This window comes from Triturus cristatus, chromosome 6 (genome assembly GCF_964204655.1).
Source record: "Triturus cristatus chromosome 6, aTriCri1.1, whole genome shotgun sequence".
NCBI lineage: Eukaryota > Metazoa > Chordata > Amphibia > Caudata > Salamandridae > Triturus > Triturus cristatus.
The window spans coordinates 1,073,943,883-1,073,965,079 of record NC_140589.1 but is presented as its reverse complement, the minus strand read 5'-3'; the positions used below and the strand labels follow the sequence as shown (position 1 = coordinate 1,073,965,079).

Genomic DNA, 21,197 nt, shown 5'->3' with positions numbered 1-21,197 from the left:
TTACTGCACATGTCCCTTGTGACAGCAATGGGATGCATTTGGTAAGACATGACTAAAAAAAACAACCACTCACCTTGCCATGTAATACCTTCATGTACTTAGTTAGGGCAGACATCTTGTTCACTGGCTGGCTGATTCACTGCGCTGCCATACAGCACCTCCACTCATGTATCTACGCACCAGATGGGAAACTGACCTTGTTCGCCCTTGTACAGACAAGGAATGAGCCACACTGCTGGAAAGTCCCACCTATGTCCCCCAAAATGCCCGATTTCACTAAATCCAACTATACACTGAACATAGAGCATTCCTCACTGCTGGCAAAATAAACAGATATTTCCATTGCACGGATGCTGCCTGTCCACGATGCTAACTGGTAGATGCTGACCTAAATCACATAATTATATACGTAACTATTGGCAGGCAGAGATACGTTGTCTGTCCCACTATACTGACAGAGTTCTTGCCATGGCAAGTATGCATATTGAGATTGTACCAAAGAACAATAAAGCACAAAGTTACATCCCAGCGCACAGACCTGGGTTTGTTACTAGCCAAAAGATTATTTACCTGTAGATGTAAATCAGCAGACCCCCCATAGCCAAACGATTATTTACCCATAAATGGAAATCACCAGACCCCCCACATCTTATAACTTGGTTGAGTTCACTCAACAACTGGTTTTTGTCCTGTAGTATTCAGAGGAACTGAAGTATTGGTAGTAGGACAATCAAATGACTATCTTAGAACACAGCAGGTCTATCTTCCAAATTATCAAATTAGAACTGGGTTACCTTCATCAAGTGTTACGACATTGTTCTTTGTCAAGAAACCTAGGTTACATTTGAATCATTTTGCGACACCTTTTCTAGTTATTTTGTTCCAGACATCCCCTCTTCTTCAGGCAACGCAAATGGTTGCTTGCAAATTTAGGTAGGGATTTTGCTGTTTTGCAAAGTACTCATGATCCCTTCTGTTGACTCTAATGCTGATCCTATGCATGGAACAACAATAACTTTTCCGCTAGATATCTTACCAAAAACATTTTCTTTTTTAATGAGTTGGAAGATATTTTAGCCTGTAACAAGTTCAACTGAATTGGTCATATCTCAATAGTCATTGGTGGTGATTATATTATAAAGCTCAGTCCCGAATTACCAAAAGAAAATACATTTTTAATACGTTAAAGCGAACATATTCTGTATTTGAAGTCAAATCATTGGGGCAAAGTACTTTTCAATCAGTTGATTAATTAGAACCAAACATTTATGAAGCAGTTTTATATGACTATTTATTCCTACGTTCACAAGGAGGAGATGTTTTAGTGTGATAGATTAAATTTTGGTATCTAATGAAATCAAAGAAAGTACAGTGGATCATTCTATTTTGGAGTCAGTTTAGTGATCACAACTATAGTGTCTTGTATTATTAAACAATCTTCATTCAACAATGAACGCAGCCATAAAAGATACAATACATTTAAACAGTATCAAATTCATTAAAAGAAGGCATATTTCATTATAATAAACCACTCTAAAATGACATCGGACAATATACACTCATCTTTAAAAACCTCTGACGTACACACGAATATACATGCTAGTCAATTCCATACGTTCTATATTGGCATAGTACCGTTCATAAATATCACATTCTGTCTCAATTATATCTAGATTTCCTAGATCTATATATAGTGTCTAGTGAATAAAAGAACACTGGAACTCTTTTGGTTCCCACTGTACACCGTAGGGCTGTGACATTAGCGTTGGAGAGACGAGTTGAAGGCAGGATAAGAATGTTGAGTTCTGGCTTACACACAGCAGACTACAGACATATAAAATTACTCTCTGTTTGTGGTGTGGTTATTGGCAAGTACCTCAGCTGGTAGGATGGTACAACTGGCAATGAGATGGGGGATACGAAACCTCGTACACTGAAAGTGCTCTTCCAGTGAAGTTACTGTGGCCCAGCAAACTGCATGTGCCACAGTCGAATGGCAGACGGTGGAGCCTCAGCGCAATGTCAGCCTCTGTAAAACTCTTGAAGATAAAGAAAGTGACATTGAAAGTCTCTGTATCAGTGGCCAGAAACTGAAGGAAAAAGATGCAAATAAAAGGTATGGTGAGGCACTGCAAGTTCACTGTGCTTAATGATGAGGAAGCTACAAGCCCTAGAGAAATCAATGGATGTCTGTCAGAATCCTTTTACCGACGAATGCTGAAAATAACTCTGAGCTTAGAACAAGTCCTCAAGGCTGCCTGCGCTGAAGGACGTGCTGATCATCAAGGGACTGACATGGAGGCCAGAGGCGCCCAAAGTGCATCAGTCATGAGCATGAAAAGTAAGCCAGAGTACAGGGCCGAGGGACACACAACAATGTCTCCACAGAACAAGAAAACAAGTTACAGATGTGGACTGTCATTTCCACACGAAGGTAAATGTACTACCATTGGACAGATATGCTTTGGCTGTGGTAAAGGAAACCATTCTGTGACGACTTGCGAGGCGAAGAGAAAAGTAAGTCACAGCATGAAGACAAAATGGCTAACCGAATTCTACCTCAGGGACATTTGATGCGCCCCCATAAGGCTAAGCGGTCATACCAACTGAGGCAAATCGACGCCAAACAAAGTTGATTATCGTCTAAATGTGGGGTCTTTAAACACTGGCCCGCAGCAAGATTTTATCTGGCCTGCAAAGGCGGCATGACTGTAATACACCGCTGGTCTCCTCCTTTGCTTCATACTGATTGTTTACTTCAAAGCATTATTCTTAACAGTAAGAACAGCTCAAATAGATGGATGGATCTTTACCAGTTTTAGCCTCAAGGTGTCAGAATAGGACAAAGAAGGAAAAATTGAAAACTGCCCAGGAAAATTTTTCCTTCACTCTATATTGCATATAGAATTAGAATAATTATAATATAATATAATAAATAGAATTAAGGACAAACACAAAATGTAGTATTCTAGGCAGTTTTCTATATTTACATCTTTTATTGTCAGAAAGATAGCAGAAATGCCCAAAGGACAGACCGGTTAAAAATAAGCCCTGCAACAGAAAAAAACAGACTCTTACTTTTACACTGAAAGTAAGAGTCTTTTTTTCTATTTGCAGGAAGCTGAGGAGGAACACTGAAGAAGGACAGAAGAAAGTACTGTGGCTGGAGAGGAATGCCAGTCTCCCTGCAGAACTGGGCTCGAGAGGTGTGAAAGCTTTGTTTGCTGAATCTGTTGTAGCGGAGGAACAATCCATTTAATTTCCAGAAGCTTAACAGTAGGTTGGTAATTCCCTTTTAACTGCTGCTGACATTATAGTGCTCTGCCCTATCTTGTATTGTGTCCGGCTGCTTTGGAAAACTTTACTAGGCCCAAAATCATGCCCAAGTCGCATCTAGAAACTAGGCCTAAAACTGTCAGTGACAGAGAGATGTTTTTAAAGTGGCTAAATGCAGTGAGCCAGCACGAAGGAAGAAAAGAGAAATGCAAATAAGGAACGAACAAAGAAACGTTAAAAGGAAGCAGGATAGAACAAAAGGTACAAAAAAGTATAGAAGGAAGGAAAAAAGGATGGAAAGAGTACATGTAAGGGAGAAGGAAGACAATTAAAACTTAAGTTTGGAAAGAAGAAGGAAGGAATAAAAAAAGAAATAAGGAAAGCAGAAAAATAGAATAAAATAATGGAAAGAGGAAATCAAAAATGGATGAAAGAACGATGGAAGAATAGGAAAAAGGGATGGAAAGAAGGGGCAAAGGAAGTACGGGAGTATAGTAAGAAGAAAGGGAGGGACAAGAGAATGAGAGAACAACAAGAAGGAGTAAAGATGACTAGGGAAGAAAACTAAACCGGAACATAAAGAAGGACTAAAGGCTAGAGCAAGAAAGATGCACAAATCAAAAGAATGGCCAGAATGAAAGAATGGTGTTAAGAAGGAATGGACGGAGAATGGAAAAGAAGGAAAGAAAGAAATATAGATAAATGGAAAGACAGATGGAGAGAAAAGGGGGAAAATGAGAAATAAACAGCTAAAAGTGTCATTTTTTTGGCCCGCAAATATTTGTAAAATATACCATGTGGCTTTCATACTGAAACATTTGGCGACCCCTGGTCTAAATCATCAACAAGGAGTTTCTCAGTATGAGTTTCCAATGAAGTTGAAAAAGACAATTCTGCAAAGTCAATGTTTACTTAAAAAAGGCATGAACATGTAGGACTAGTTGAATGTGAAGAAAAATCCAAAGTGAAGAAAATCAACATGAAAAAATACCAAAAAACTTTCAAACATTTTCCGAAGATCACTCTAAAGATAAATGGGTGTTTGATATAATTCATAATTGATAGCAGTGTATCGATAAATATCATACCTGAGGAGATGTATCAAGTGTTATCTCCATTACCACAACTTACAAAGTCAAAGACTAAAGTTTACAACACCCTTAAAAAGTCAAGGTTTGTTTGTAACCATGATGAAACATGAGAAAACTGTGGTACAAGCGCCTATTCATCTACTTCAAGAAACAGCTTCAAGTGCCTGTTTCCTGAGTTTTAACACTGCTGCTGATATGGGACTGATATCATCCTGTTGCTCAAAGACACAGACAAGTTGCATTTCACTTGCAAAAAGGAACTTAATTTGTTGCTTAAACGTGACATTATTGAACACTCCACTTGGCTGACAAGATGGGTTTCTCCTATTGTCATAGTGCCTAAAAGAGACAGTGAAGGAGCTGTACGCACATGCTTTGACATGCATCAGGCCAACAAGGCAATTGAGCGAAAGAGTCCACACATTGCTGATATGATATCTCCATTGAATGGTGCAAAGTTCTTCTCTCAATTTCACCTAAATAAAGGATATCACCAATTGGAATTTGAAGAAATATCCAGGTACATCACAACATTTTCTACACATATTGGTTTGTTCTGCTACAAGCAATAGAGTTTTGGTGTATCCTCTGCTGCAGAACTTTTCCAAGATGTCATTCGATGTATCATACAGCCTGTAGTGAATGCATTTACCAATAGTGATGCCATATTGTTTTTCGGAGCCACACAGAAAGAGCATGACAAAGCTGTCATGCAAATATGTTGCTGGCTGAACTATGCAGGTTTACCTCTGAATGCTGACAAATGTGAATTCCGTAAGGGAAGCTTGAAATTCTTTGGCCATGTCTTTTCTGATGGAGGTATGAAACCTGATCCAGCTAAAGTACAAGCGTTGCAATCATTTCTTGTAATGGCCAGTAACTGTTCTAGATACATACACGACTTTTTCTACTGTCAGTGCACCATTACGAGAACCAAAGAAAAAAAAATGTGTCTTTTAATTGGTCACATGATTGTGAGAAGAGCTTCCAAATAATCAAGTCAGCCAATGAGAGTGCCACTGTAATGGCCTACTTTGATCCCAAACTACATACAGAAGTTGTTGTTGATGCTAGCCCTCTTGGGTTAAGCATAATCCTGGCATAGCACAACGGACAACCAATTGCATGCATACACCAGTAAAAGCCTGTCACAAACAAAGTGCTTACTCGCAACCTGAGAAAGAAAGTTTGGCAGTGGTCTTGGCTTGTGAATATTTCCATGTATTCTTGTACGAAAAGTCTTTCAGAGCAATGACTGATCATGAAGCACTGTTGGCGATATTTGGCAATCCCAAAGCCAAAATACCTCCTCAATTAAACATTGGGGTTTGAGATTAAAAGAATACAACTATACGATTCTTCATCATCCAGGAAAGGATCACAATCCTGTTGCTTATTTTTCAAGAGCGCCATTACCATGCCCTGGTACCCTATCTAGATCTGCAATTCGTACAAGAGAAATGGCGGCGCCAATGGTACAACACTATATGGAAAAGAACCATACAGTAGGTGAAATCTAATGGCACATTATTGAAAAAGTTCAACCAAAGCAAGGTCAAGATTATGAAACCATAAGAAAAAAGTGGGGTGTATTGGATTTTCATACTAGATACTGCCAAGAAGGACCTTAACCAGGATATACCTTGGGAATAGGCAATTAAATTAACTTAATTATAGTTTATCCTGCTAGGCAGCCCCTTTCATACTGTTCATGCCAATCCATCTAGACATACCTATATATATTATTATAGGGTATGTAAACAGCAAAATAATTAGTATATTATTGGCGTTGAGTAAATCTAACGGCATACATTGACATATATCTACCTTAATTTGCTGATTGTTGTTGTCCATCAATATTAATTCTAGGAACATCTCGATCACACTAGGTTCATGCCCTATTCCTTCGAGTTTTTGCTGGAAAATAGCAACTGAATATATGTAAATGGACATTATCATCTTTGTCGCCAACATAAAGTCCCCTATTTACAACAACAACAAGGTTATCCACTTCAAGATGGCGACGTAAAATCCAATTCACTGTCCATAATATTCAGTAATTGCTAATCCATCTAGACATACCTATATATATCATTATAGGGAAAATACGTGGCAAAACACATAGTATATAATGACATGGAGACAATCTAACGGCATATAATGATATATATTTAACTCAAGTTGCCGGTTATTGTTGTCCATTAATGCTAAATTTATGAACTTCTTGACAACACTATGTTTATTTTCTACCCTTTTGAGCTTTTGCTGAAAAATGGCAATATCCTTAACTAAATAGATCTAGATGGACATCAATTACCATCTTTTTTGTTGACACAAAGTCCCTTAACTAAAACAAGAACAATGTTATCCACTTCAAGATGGCGACGAAATTATCCAACTCAGCGTTCTAGTCTGAATAGAAACGTCACCGTTTTCTATGTTTGGTTCTTCATATGCATTAACACGGAGGCTGATGCCACATTTAGTTACGTAACTCAGTACGTCTAACGTTCGCATTTAAATCCCAGTAAAGTACATGCTTTGAGTTTACCAGCCCGGTCTCCCTGTCAATACCAGACTACTGATCGTGCACTGTACGTACAAGCTCCAGTTTCTTTATCTTGTCGATCCTGCACTCCAACACCACCTACTAAATTAATTTTCTGCCTTATTTCAATAGATGGTTTTAAGTGACTATTAGGAAGATGGGCCTCAACCGTAACAATCCTTATGCTAAATAAAATCAAGGCTGTTCATTGTATATAAATATCTTTAGTAAGTATGAATAGTGGTCTTTCACTTTAAACATAATTATAAACAGAGATTTCCATATCTTCAGCGTGAAATCACATCCTTATGAAATCCCTACTACATTCTACGTCAAGTAATTATATTTAATGAAGATAAAAACATTACACTAAACTTGTGAGTATCGCTGTAATCTCTATTAGGAATAATTATTATCACCACACATTAGATTAGGATATTAAATTTTGGACTTAGACAGTTCTAGGGTCAACATCCAAGGTAGCACCGGAGTACTCAAGTTACCTCACCCAGGGAAGCCGGGTGCATAGGTGTTAAATGGTGTTGGGTCGCGTCATCGTTTTCAATGGAAGCTGGCGAAGAAGTGCTGCTGCCGGGAAGTTGCGAAGGGTCCAAAGAGATACAAGCCTGGATAGAAGATGTGAAGAACCTGAAAGCAGAGGGGACAGGGTCTGGGTCACTTGCCAGTGACCAGGGGCACGCTAGTCGAATGCCCACCGATGCCGGGTGTTTCAGGTGAAGAATGTGAAGCTTGACTCTTCAACCACGAGGACCAGGAGGTGTCTAGGACAACCAGGAGCTGGTTTCAAGCTGTCCCACAAAGGATGTCGAGTGCTGCAGTGTTGGTGCCCGGATTGGACACAACAAGCCTTGGCAACAGCAACCCACGCAGAAAGGAGAAAGATGATTCGGTGCGGCCCAGCAAGGTCCGAGGGACTCCCCCAGCAAGGACGAGTGAGGGCACTTCTGGAGCAACCAGGGAAGCCCAAAGAAAGTCAGAGTTACCTTCGCAGGGACCCACCAGTCGACGGACCAGGGATCGCAAGGGGACCTCGAGAGGAATCACAAAATGGTGGCCCACGGGTCACTGGGGGGTGACTAGGCCAACAATCTTCAGTGGATTCCCTGCTCGGGGTCTGGGCTACAAGTAACCCAATGCACAGCCTAAGGGGACGTCGAGAAGCTGATTCACTTGCAAATGTGCATGGTGTCCAGGGGTTCTGGTTCCACGGTACCCACAAGGGCTATGGGTCTCAGCTTTGCTGGGCACTCGGTTCGGCCTCTGGGTAGTCTGGAAATCCACCTCTGGTGTTGCAAAGTCTTCGGCGTCTGGGGGGAGCTTTGTAGATGCAGACCGGACAGATGCATCTTTGGTGCCTGCCAAGCAGGGGAGTAACTCCTTTACTCCAAGGGAGATTCTCCAGTCATCTGGCGTTGAACAGATCGTCGAAGTTCCAGGATTCAGTTTCAGAGTTTCGTTCAGGGATATCTAACGTCCTGTTGCCAGGGGTTCCTACCTTATACCCAAGGAAGGGGTTGGACTAACTCAGGGGACCCACCTATGGGAGGATTTGGAAAGAGGGGTGGCTTCCTTTGTCCAGTTTCACACCAGAGCAGAGGCTGGGAGCCCCTGAACCGGTTTGAGCTGGACTATGCACAGGGACACCAAATGTGCCCCAGTGCAGGACTTCAAAGCACTCTCAGAGTGCACCCACCTAGGTCCAATACACTAAAGCCTGTCTGGGAGGTGGGCACCTCCCTGTGACAGGAAACCTATTGTCCAGGCCTCCCCTGCCGGAGTTGCGGTCAGCAGCAGGAGGCCAGACTTGTGTCTGCAGCATCCATTTTGTGATGCCAAGGATCTTTTAAGTTGGTACCGGGTATACCGGTGCTGTCATGTCTCTCCCTCTAGAAGGGTGGGTTCATACTCCCACACCAGTTATAATGCACTTAAGAGTATATGGTCAGGCTGCATCACAGACAACCACGGAGAAGAGATTATGAAGGCTCCAGCGGGGCTCTGCTCATGCATGGGCACCCTCTCACACAAAACCAAGCACCCTGCCTTCAGGATTAATAAGGCCTGCCATAGGGGTGACTGATAGGTTTCTATGTGCAGTGATAGGTGAGATATTGTAAAGCTATATCTCTGTAAGGGGTGCATGCACCACCTTACCCAGGCTGCAGAAGCAGACCTGTGGTGTCATTTGGAGGGCTTCCCAAGGATGGCATAATACATGCTTCATCCCCTGGTAGGCCTCTGGGGTACCTATGCCCTGGGTACATAGTACACCATATACTAGGGACTTATAAGGGCACCCCAATTAGAGAGGAAGAGGCTAGGCTGGGGTGGTCCTGAATAACAGGGCCCCAGCCAGCCTAAAGTAAAAAAACAGTGTTACAGCAGCGAAAAGTGGGGGGTAACCATAAGAAGCAGATCTTACTCTCCTACACTTTGGCCATGTCTTTTCTGATGGCGAAATGACTCCAGGCCCAAACAAATTACAAGCCTTGCCACCCACCTCTCCCCCACAAGATGTAACTATGCTGAGATTCTTCCTTGGTATGGCCAGTTACTATTCAAGAAATATATGTGACTTTCCCAGTGTATCAGTCCCATTGAGAGACTTAACAAAACAAAATGTCCCATTTAAACGGTCAAGTGAATATGAACAAAGTTTCAAGAAAATCAAGCCTCTAATTGTGAATGCAACTGAAATGACATACTTTGGCCCAAAATTGCAGACTGAGATTGTTGTTGATGCAAGCCCAGTTGGGTTGGGTGCCATCCTTGTCCGGTACACTGGACATCCCAATGCTTTTTTTCCAGTCCAGTAAATAACAGGAGTATAACCCGCAGACCAGATTGAGATCCGGGTGAGTAAGTGAAAGCTATCAACAATATCTCAACTGGATTCAATGAGGAAGACAAATACATAAGCATGTACACAACATTGCAAAAGGGAGAAAGGGAGACTCCTAATTGTTTGTATAAATGTGCTCATGGCATCATATATTTAGAAAACACGGTTTATCCATTATAGTTTCAACAGCACTGTGAGCATAAATTGTGGTGGCAATCAAGGAGGCAAAATGCACGTTGTGCTTGTGACAAGAAAGTGACGGCGCAAGTGACTAGTGCGAAACACAGCGGGCGGCGCAGAGTGACAAGGTGGCAAAAGCTATATACAGTGATCAATGGTTCAGCACGAATAGTTATATACAATGACTGTACAAAGTTTTTAATTTTGGAAGAAATAAAGTGAGAAGTGCGCCATAAGTTGCGCTGAGGGAGAGGTCGACGGCGTTTCAGTCCTATTTATTCAGGACCATCATCAGGACCGGATTGCCAAAGTTAAGAAGTGCTGTAGGGAGGAGGAAAAAGAGAATCAAGGGAGGGATAAGGGGAGTGGGGGTGCAGAGGTACTGTTGAGTCAAGAGGGGTAAGGCCTATCAGTAGAGTGAGGGTACAGGCAAGCAATTGGAAGAAAAACCAACTGGTGTCAGCGGATGGGGACGTGTCATGGTCTAGCATAGTGGAGAAACCATCTATGCGAGGAAGGATTAGTACCTAGGGGGAGAGGGGAGGCATGAGCAGTCTATGCCAGCATGGGTGGAGCACGCATGAAGAGTCGAGCGGGCAGACTCACCTGCGTAACGCCCAGGACTTATTAGGGCTAAAAGGGACCTGGTAGGAGTGCAGCGAGAGGTCTGCTCGATTCCGTGGTAATGTGCTATCGGTAATTACTTGATAGCTGTGTTTGCAGTGTCAGGTGATTGGCAGGTGATTGATCAGCCATCGTTTCCCATCAGGGGTGGCAACCTCAAAACCCTACTCAACAGAAGTGAATGTAAATGGATCACACTCTGCAACTCAGTGGACCAGGGTTTGAATACCCTCCACGAATGGAACAGTACAATATAATATCTATATCCAAGTTGGACACTGAACCTTGAATCTATTCCTCTGCCTACCGCACATAGACATGCCCTGCTGCCTCACCTCTTTAGTGACATCTTCAGCCATTTGACCCATTATCACATGCCCTGTTACCCTTCATCCCCAACTTGACTTGGCTCCATCATGTGTGATTTACCTGTTTTTGCCATTTAGAATTTACTTCTCACAACTCCACCAGGAGTTTGCCTCGTTTTCCCTTATTACTCAATTCTGTTTCATAACTCATTTCTGTATTGTGCCCAAATCAACATGATTGTGTATGTAACACTTCCGACTGCGCTATGTCCTCCTTTGTCAAATGGTTCTCCGAGTCACATTTTCTCTATTGTTGTGTTCCTTTAACTTTCCTTGAATCATTTTCGGTTTCTACGGCGCTCCTAGCTGTATGTAGGCGTCCTTTCCCACCCCTTTCCAATTGGCTACCTCACTCTGCCCAGTTTGGGTCACGTGACACCCTGTCATCACGTAAGTGGAAGTTCAACTTAACCGCACCATGCCGACTCATCCGTTGTAAAACGGGCGACACCGCACACGTCTGTGGCGGTTCCTGAGTCACTGCGCTTTGCCAGATCTCTGATCGATTCGAGCCGGCGGCTGAACTACAAATACGGTAAACTTGCACTACCCTTTTCACGCTAGGCTTCCCCAGCGCGATCTTCTGGCAACCAGTCTCGTGGCTGTCCCATACTTTTACATAATCACCCTTCACCTTTGCACCAGGTATCACCGGGTGGACCGTTATAGCGGATGGGGGACCCGACCCTGCCTCGTGGTTTCTCCTGGATTATTTCCATTACCAAATGAGTGACTCTGTCCATGATAAGCCTGCTTCTCTCTTGCTCAATTGCGTTACCTTGGCCTCATGCAATTTAATCACCACCGTGTCTTTCACTTATCACTGGTTAACCCCCACTCAGCTTTCCATCTAGGTTCCTTAATTTGACAATTGCAGTCGATCGGGGCTTCGACACTGCAAACACAGCTATCAAGTAATTACTGATAGTACATTACCACGGAATCGAGCAGACCACTCGCTGCACTCCTAACAGGTCCCCTTCAGCCCTGCTAAGTCCTGGCCGTTACGCAGGCGAGTCTGCCCGCTCGACTTTTCATGCGTGCTCCATCCATGCTTGCATAGACTGCTCTTGCCTCCCCTCTCCCCCTAGGTACTAGTCCTTCCTCGCATAGATGGTTTCTCCCCTACGCTAGACCAGGCCGCGTCCCCATCTGCCGACACCAGTTGGTTTTTCTTCCAATTGCTTGCCTGTACCCTCACTCTACTGATAATATGTTATGTTAATTAAATTTATAAAAGCGCACGATTACCCTAGGGTGTCCTGGTGCTGAGTTCAGTTTAAGTGATGGTCAGAGGGGATTCAATGAGTAAAGAGCCAGGTTTTCAGACCTTTTCTAAAAGAGAAAAGGTCTCCGGCTTTTCTCAGAAAAAACGGAAGCTCGTTCCAAGCTTTGGACGCACAGGTAATAAAGCTCCTGCCTCCCCAGCTGGAATTCCTAACAATGGGGATCTGATCATTTTTTGCTCCTTTAGACCTCAGGGTCCTGGTCGGGGCATACCATTTAAACTTTTGCATCAAATGGTCAGGGCTGGTACCGTAGAGAGCCTTAAATGCTACGCATAAGGCTTTACAACAAATCCTTTGCTTCACCGGGAGCCAGTGTAGCCGGTTAACTCTTTTTTAACCGAAACAAATTTCAGTATGCCTGTCAAAAGCCTGGCGGCTGCATTCTGAGCTATCTGAAGCCTATTAAGATGTTGATTTAGGGCATTCAGATAAATGCTGTTACAGTAATCTAAGTGTGACATAACAAGGACTGTGACTACTGTCCTAAAATCCATGTGGGAAAGAAAGGGTTTAATCTTCATTAAAATTCGCAGGATCAAAAAGCAGGAGGAAACTACTGAGCTTATGTGATCATTGAACGTCAGTCTATTGTCCACAATGACCCCTAAGTTTTTTACTTTCAGAGTTGGAATGGGCTGATTTCCCAACTCTGAGGGCCACCAATCCGGGGTCCAAATATGAGGGTTATTACCAAATACAATCACCTCAGTCTTGTTTGAGTTCAGCTTTAAACAATTAAGTGCCATCCAGCCTTCTATGGCTTGCATACAATCATGGAAGCAAGCTCCAGCCTCCTTTTCATGTCCGTTTTTGATGGATAAGTCGATCTGTGTATCGTCTGCATATGAGGTTAACTGAAAACCAAAAGATCTAATCAGTGCAGCTAACGGTATCACATAAATATTAAAAATGCCCTATTCTCTTTTTCCTCCTCCCTACAGCACTTCTTAACTTTGGCAATCCAGTCCTGATGATGGTCCTGAATGAATAGGACCGAAACGCCGTCAACCTCTCCCTCAGCGCAACTTAAGGCGCACTTCTCTCTTTGGTTCTTCCAAAATTAAAAACTTAATACAGTCATTGTATATATCTATTCGTGCTGAACCATTGATCACTGTATATAGTTTTTTGCCACCTTGTTACTCTGCGCCGCCCCCTGTGTTTTGCACTAGTCACTTGCACCGTCACTTTCTTGTCACGAGCACAACGTGCATTTTGCCTCCTTGATTGCCACCACAATTTATGCTCACAGTGCTGTTGAAACTGTAATGGATAAACTGTGTTTTCTAAATATATGATGCCATGAGCACATTTATACAAACAATTAGGAGTCTCCCTTTCTTCCTTTTGCAATGTCGTGTACATGCTTATGTATTTGTTTTCCTCATTGAATCCAGTTGAGATATTGTTGTTAACTTTTATTTTTTCCATTCCAGACATGAGTCTCATGCTTGCCATGCCACTGTATTCAAGCTAGCCTGGCTGATGAGGGGTGATACCCTAAACTGGTTCTATAATGCTTCTTTCCAGTCCAGAAAGCTATAATGCTTCTTTCCAGTCCAGAGAGACTGGCAGTTTTGGCTGGACTGTTCCCATGGTGAGCAGGGTCACAACTGATTTGCATTTTTCTGGGTCCAACCTGGAATGGAGTGGTGAGCAAAGTAACAACGGATTTAGGCCCAGATCTCTCTAATGGGGCTGAGGGTTTGACATTGTTTAGACACGGAATTACACCAAATTTGGCAGAAAAGTAGCTCTTGGTCCAGAAAGCACTCTTTTTGTTAAAAGGTGTAAATTCATTCAGTGGTTCCTGGTAAATTTAAAGAGTTTTCAGATATACAATTGTGGCCAGGTTGGATCTGCAAACCTTCCAGATCTCGTGCCTGGGATCTGATTGGCTGCCAACACTGCAAACCAGGAAGTATTGACAGCCATCTTGTGACTCGGCTGAACAGAGTCACAAGCAAAAATGTAAAAAAAAAAAAGAAAAGGGGACAGGGTAGAAACACCCTGACCCCCTAGACCTGTTCAGGGCCCAAAAAAACCATTTAAAAAAATATATTTTTAGAAGTAGTCACGTAGTCACGAAGGATCTGCGAATCCGCCCTTAAATTCTAAGATTTTGTTAGGCCCCTGTGTAGGCCTGGTCCTGGGGGTAATAAAACATAATGATGGGGGGGCCCATGCAGGTCCCCTGCATCCACAGGGACTGCCACCTCCCTAGTGCCGATTCAGCGAAATGTGCATTTCCATGACTGGTTGTCCGCAACCTATGAGGAAAGGTGCACCCACCATTTTATGAATTGGGACACAGTTCCTGGGGGGGGGAAATCGACAAAAGAAATGAGGGTTCAGGATAGAGGTATCCTGACTCCATGGGACTGATGGAGAGGTCTGTGAGGGACACATTATGGGCAAGAAATTGCCCAAATATTTTTGATTTTGGGCACAGAAGGATCTGTAGATCCACCGTGGTGCTCGGTGTGGCCCCCATGCAGACCACAGATTCAGATCCCAATTAAAAAAATACACCCACTCACACAGTGCTCAGTGCCACAGCCACCCAGGGTTGAGCTGAGAGTTTTACAGATGACACTTCCTGGTCCCAAATGGGTTGGTAAGTGTGTTGGTAAGTGTGTTACACAGTGAGGTCGCACAACCATGCCATATAATTCACCCCATTGCCTCACACAGACATTCGTTCAAGCTCTGGCCGACGAACGGTGGTCTATAAATCTGGGTGACAGTTTCACTTAACCCCTTCGCCGCGGCACGAATTTTTCCGCGGCGCTGGGGGTTTCGGGGTGAGCGCGGCGCCGCCATGCTCGTGACGGAACCACTCCGTCATGAGCCACGGGCGCGCTGTGCTCATGACGGAGTGGTTCTGTCACGACTCCGCCCACTTAAATTATTCGCTCGCACAGGCGGGGAATCAGCGCCGCGTGGGCGGAGCGGCCGCAACGGCCGCAGCATGACGGAACCACTCCGTCATGAGCACATGGCGCCCGTGGCTCATGACGGAGTGGTTCCGTCATGAGCAGGCAAGGGGTTAAACTCACTGTGGAGGTGGTGGATACCACAAATCTTGCCTTTCAAATGATTCTTTTAAAAGGGCCCAGAAATGTTTATAACCATCTTATCAATTTTTACAATAATGATTTTAGTAGTGGAGCAAATAGTAATTTTACTGGTTTTTTGCTTTTCTTGCAAAACTAAAGGCTCAACAGTGTATACAGCAATAGAATATTGTCATGTGGGAATTTCACCGAACAATCATCCTTGAATACAAGAGATGCATGTAGCATAACCACATATAATAACATCAGCACATCCTGTGCCCACAGGATTTTGGATTTAGGGAGATATCTAGCTACTTATGATTTGGTCGAAGCTATGGATTTTGTGGATGACGAAAACCGAAGGCACCACCTCTCATGGGAGGGGCTGTGCTACTACAATTGAATACATATTTGCTTCTAGAAATATTTTGCCACATGTAGGTGGGGGCAGTGTACGTGAGTCTAGTTACAGTGATCATAATTCTTAGGTAAAGATGTTATTGTTGGCCATTTGATCCACTGATCCACCCCTAGTTCAAGATAATGGTTTGAGGTTACAATAGTCACTGAATAACACAAATATATTCTTAACTAGTTTGCTTTAAAGTAATTTGACCATCTTTTTAAATTTTAAATTGTCTTTCTGATCTAAATGAGGAGTTTGGCATTCAATATGCTTTGGAAAATTGTGTAATTATATCAGAACAGCTCTGTCGAAAAAACCTTTACACAAAAGGCCCTAGATGGTTTGACTCAAATTGTTCACTTGCCAATAGGCATCTCCAGAAGGCCTTATCTACCAAACCCTGGACCAACTGAAATAGCACAAACTCGATCTCAGTAAACAATGAGGACTGGGAGCACTTAACTATCACTGCCTAACAAAAAAACATAGTTTTTTGGAACATGCTTAAACAAAGTAGGTCAAGGGGTAGCAGGGATATTAAGGTATGTTATAGAAATTCAGGATATTGGGTTAAACACTTTGAGGATATACACCAAACGCCTATAGATGGTCTCTCGCCATGTGACCTTAAGAAACATTTTGGGAAACACTCAATATTAAGTTTTTCCATTGAAGAAATCATAGAGGTTATCAAAGTCCAGGAGGAAAAGCACCTGGACAAGATAGGGTGATCATCAGCCTAGTAAAAAGCAGTATCGAAATCTGGGGCCCACTTTTTACTAATGTTTTTAATAATCTTCGTCCTGATTGAATAGCGAGGTCCTGGTCACTTTCAAGGATCACACCGATTTTCCAGAAGGGTGACAGGTTGGAGCCAAAGTGCTACTGACCTATCTCCCTGATTGATACTTCAGTTACGATCGTAGGTAGGATCATCTTTAATAGGGTTTGCGATTGGGCCAGTAGTTAACGGATAGTTCATTCGAGTCAGTATGGGTTCAGAGAATGGCTGGGTACAGTGGAGCAGTGCTTGAACCTGCATCTTATTATGGAGAAACATATTGTCGACATGGGCTTCCCACATGGACGACTCCTCAGCCTTCGATTACATGAACTATAGCAGGCTGTGGAAGCTGTTGTTGGATTTGGGGCTGGATGTAGAGCTGACACATCTTATGCACATTCTACAGGAGAACTTGATAGCCAGAGTGAGGTATGGGCCTAATGGGGAATCACCAAGCCATTCACACTTGAGTGTGGCAACCGGCAAGGATGTGTGCAAGTGTTGTTACTCTTCATATCGTATATGAACAGCCTAAGTCCATCCCTGACTACAGGAACTAAGGATATCCCTAATATGGGCTCTCAATCCTGTTGAGAGGTTTAAAGTGGGCATGTCTAGCTGGTTATCCCGAGACAGCCGGCCAAAGAGACAATGGCACTTTGAAAAGTGCCCAGGCAGCCCACCCTCCCTGCTGCTGTCATTCAGTAGGCCCGCCTTGTGCTCTGCGCGGGACCGGTGAATGAAAAATAAAATTGTGATAAATTACTATACATTTTTTGTGTGCTAAACGAGAATATGTATCCCATAGTAGATTTGCAGTGATAAATTCAGAATGTTTTAAATCAATATTCTGTACAATTGAGATACTCCCAAGCGCAAGCTATTTCTAAAGACTCTTTGTGGAGTGGAAGTACTTTGATGCATGAGCACATTTTCTGTGTTTGTAATGGCATTACCAGTTCACTTGAGATAAGTTAGACTGATTTTTGGGAATGTAGGTAATGTGAATACTGACTAGTTTAAATATGCTAGTCCCGCCTGGGATGAAAGAAGAAAAAATATATGCTCCATAAATATACGCACCATAAATATGAATACTTACATTGTTTTGACTTTTTAGTCTTCCTGGAGTCTTCCTTACTTGCATTTGCCAACATCAGCAACAAAACTAGACAAGACAAACAATCAAACTTAATTAACATTAATTTTCGCAGTATAAAACCTACACATATCTCGTTCTACAATTTAGGCTTTTGATAACAATCTTATTGAGAAGATCTAGATGAAACGCTACCCATGCAAAATGTTGTAGACACTAATATAGTTCTTGTCAAAGATTTGGAAAATTATGGTACATAATTTTCAATGTGCCTACTTACACCAGTCCATGCATTTCTTAGCTATATTATAAAAACAGGTGTTGGGAAAGGCAACCAGTCTAAACTTGGCAAGCAAATAGTTTTAGTTTACATTTTTTAGTTGTGAGCATATTCAGTAGAAATAAGATCAAAGAAGGAAAAGTAAAAATGACATCTTGCAAAGGTGGCCAGGATATACTGTAAAACGGTGAAAAGGTAAAACATGAACCATTGCAGTGCTTGGCCCACTGGCTTTGCCCTTCAGCAGCGGCACTGACACATTATATTTTTAGGTAAATGATGCGGTGTCTTGGGCCACTAGGCTCACATGCTAGATAGAATTATCACACAGACGCCTGCTATGGTACCGGTAACTGACCCAGGGAACATGCGCCTGGCCCCTTTTAGTAGCAGGGTCACCTGACCGGTGACCCTGCACCGCCCAGCAGACAGCTTGAAGAGACTCATTGGTGCTGTGTATTGTTGTTTGTTTTCTTCATTGGTTGGACTTTTGCTTATTTCTTTTTCAATAAAGTTTGGGAGTGCTACGCGTAGGTTTATTTTACATGCTCGCGATCGCCAACTTGATGTTGCTGATCGCGAACAAGGAAAAAGTCTCGACGGGATGTCATTTTGCTTGCTCACGGTCGCCAACTTGACGTTGAGGACCATGAGCAAGCAAAAAATGACCGCAGCACTACGCAACACTACGCTACGCGTGTTCGCACTGTGCTACGTGCAGTTCGCGTAGTGCGAAGTAGCGCGAACTTCGCAAACTACGCGAGCGTAGCGTAGTGCTTTGCCCAGGCTTACTGTGGACCTGTCACAGGTCTGTCCTGTCGGTCAGACTTGCTTCTTCCTCTTGAAAACCTTTCACAGGCACCATCCCCTCCTCAGGAATGTATGCAATGCTCCACTTCTCTTCACTCGAGGGCCTCGTGCTTGCACCTCAAGGCTGTGCCATCATGGTGCTTGATCCTGCCTCCTTTCAGGCATGCTTGGCAGAGTTGGTCACTTCGAATGACGTTCTCCATGCTTGCGGTGCGAGTGTGGCGTCCGGCCACATTTTGTGTGTCCTCTGAGCACTTGTTGCGGTGGCAGCTTGTCACGTGGAGTGTGCAACTCTCTTCTTGCCTGTCTTGGGCCACAGGTGACTCCGTCTTGAGGCAGGGTGAGGGAGGACACTCTGTTTTGTCTTTGGCCCTCTGCAGGGCTTTGCTGGAACAGTGGAGATGTGGATGCTCTCCTTGCTGGGTCCAGCGTTGCTTCTTCTCTGCAGAGATGTCTCTATCTTCTGGGCGACTGCCTGTGCCGTCAGGTTTGCTGGTGCGGCCTTCTGCGCATCTCTGACTTAGTGCGCTCAGTCCTCTTCCTGGGCGCCCTCTTCTGGCATTTGGCGTGCTTGCTCTTCTTCCTTGCAGTGGTGGTCGGTCACCGCCAGGGACTTGTGGTGCACTCTTCTCATTTGCGGTGGCGTAAGACAGCCACTGGGGGTAGCATATTCAGGATGTGTCTGTCTTGTGTCTTCCTGGGGCTCGGCTGCTTTTGGTCCTATTGCCTTATCTGGACGTTGCTTGGCCACTTAATGCTTCTCTTGGCTGGGGCAGCTCTGGGCTTCTTGGTGCCCTGGGTGGGTGTGCACAGCCTACAGTGTCTCTTGTGCCTTTAGTGTGGCCCCTTGGCTCTCTCTCTGTTGAAGAGGGGTACGCAGTCTCACTCCCTTCTTGCCGGATAGGAAGACACGCAGGGGGTGCGTTGCAGTTCTCACTTTGTCAGAACACTTGGTGGCTCACCAGGGATGTATGGTGGAGTCTGCTACTTTTTGGCAGTCTTCTACTGACTTCCACTTTAGACCTCTGCAGGCTTAACAGTTCTGAAGTGGGCAGTGTGTGTTAGTGCTGCAGGGACTCACTGTTCAGCCTGCAGTTTCTCCTACCGGCCTGGTGACACTTTCTATGGGCAAAGTATGAGGCATATAGGGCTGCAGTGTGAGGTCACAAGTCTCATTTCACTGATGGTCTGGTGGTAGTCTCTTGGGCCTGTGTAGTGTGGCATCACAACCATCAGGTGGCTCTGTAAACACTCCACAAAGCTGTTCCAGCCTTCATTGATGCTACGGGCTTCCAATGGAAGTGTAGGTGAAACAGTGATTGCCCTGTTGTAAGAAACTGGCTCTATATATACTGCACCAAAGTGAGGTGCAGTGTGTATAGAGTCCAAGAGTCCCCAAAGGTAGGCAGAGGCTAAAGTTAGATAGAACCTTACTCTCTAAAGTGGTAGCTTGGTCGTGCAGTAAGGCAGTATCAGAAGACAGTGTTAAGCATTTGATGTACACACTCAGTCAGCAAATGAATTCACACACTCAGGAACTGAACTCTAGGCCAATTGTTGTTGTATGAAGATTTATACTGGTTTATTTTTCTAGAACCAAGCATGCCTGGCACAGGTAAGCATATAAATACTTTGCAGTAATATGATACTTTGTTGTAATACAATTGAAAAATGCACTAGAAATGATACTGGTCTTGGTTTACAGATAATGTAGCAGATTGCAACACTTAGCAGGTATAGTACATTGGAATGAATGGACTTTTTCAACAAATTGCAGGTAAGTTACTTTTTTGTTACTTTTTCTAACTCCGTGCTGGATGACTAGATTCAGCACTGGGACATTTCCTGAAAACAGTTGAGAAAATGTGTTTCAGTTATTATTTCGCATTAGAAGGAATATTAGTCCGCCCACCACCATAGCGGTGCTGGAACCGGCCGCCAGTGGTGCGGCGGTCCCGCAATGCTGGGAATGCACTGTGCCTGCCACCTTGTCCATGACAATGTAGGGGGCCATGTGCACCCCTCACCACCCAATACCCTGGGGGCCCTCAACGGGCCCCCGAAGTCACTATCCACATGCCTTTCCTTGGCGGCGTTGATGCCACTGAAAGGCAGCTTCCAGCTGCCGTGCTAATATGGATGGCGGTGTCTAGCAGACACCGCCACCATATCAGGCCCCTTTTCTGCCCGGTCACCTGTGTGACCGGCGCAAAACCGGCGGACGGTCTTTCCGTCCGCCGGGGTCCCCCACGCCATACTAATATGGCGGGGGAAATGAGGGCGGGCGGGGAAGGATGTAGGGCAGATCGCCACCGCCATGCGGGCGGTAGCAATCCGCCCTACATCCTAATCGACCCCTTAGAAGTTTTTTTCGAAGAAAATTGTCAATGTTATTCTGTGGAAGAAAAACAGGTTATCGGTTTGCAGGTAAGTAAACGACTGTGGGAGTTAAGGTTCTGGGGCTAGACTCAGGGGTCCCCCAGTGTAAGTGATGCACTGAGATTGCACCCTCAGCGGCAC

General features: G+C 43.9%; 1 protein-coding gene across 1 annotated transcript in view; it reads right to left on the bottom strand.

The window, feature by feature from the left end:
* Positions 1 to 21,197, bottom strand: part of VIT (vitrin) — a 1,751,009-nt gene that overhangs the window by 1,278,065 nt on the left and 451,747 nt on the right. The window contains exon 4 of the mRNA XM_085611942.1: positions 17,591 to 17,656. Within this exon, the coding sequence (XP_085468068.1) occupies positions 17,591 to 17,656 (66 nt within the window). The remainder of the gene's footprint in view (positions 1 to 17,590; positions 17,657 to 21,197) is intronic.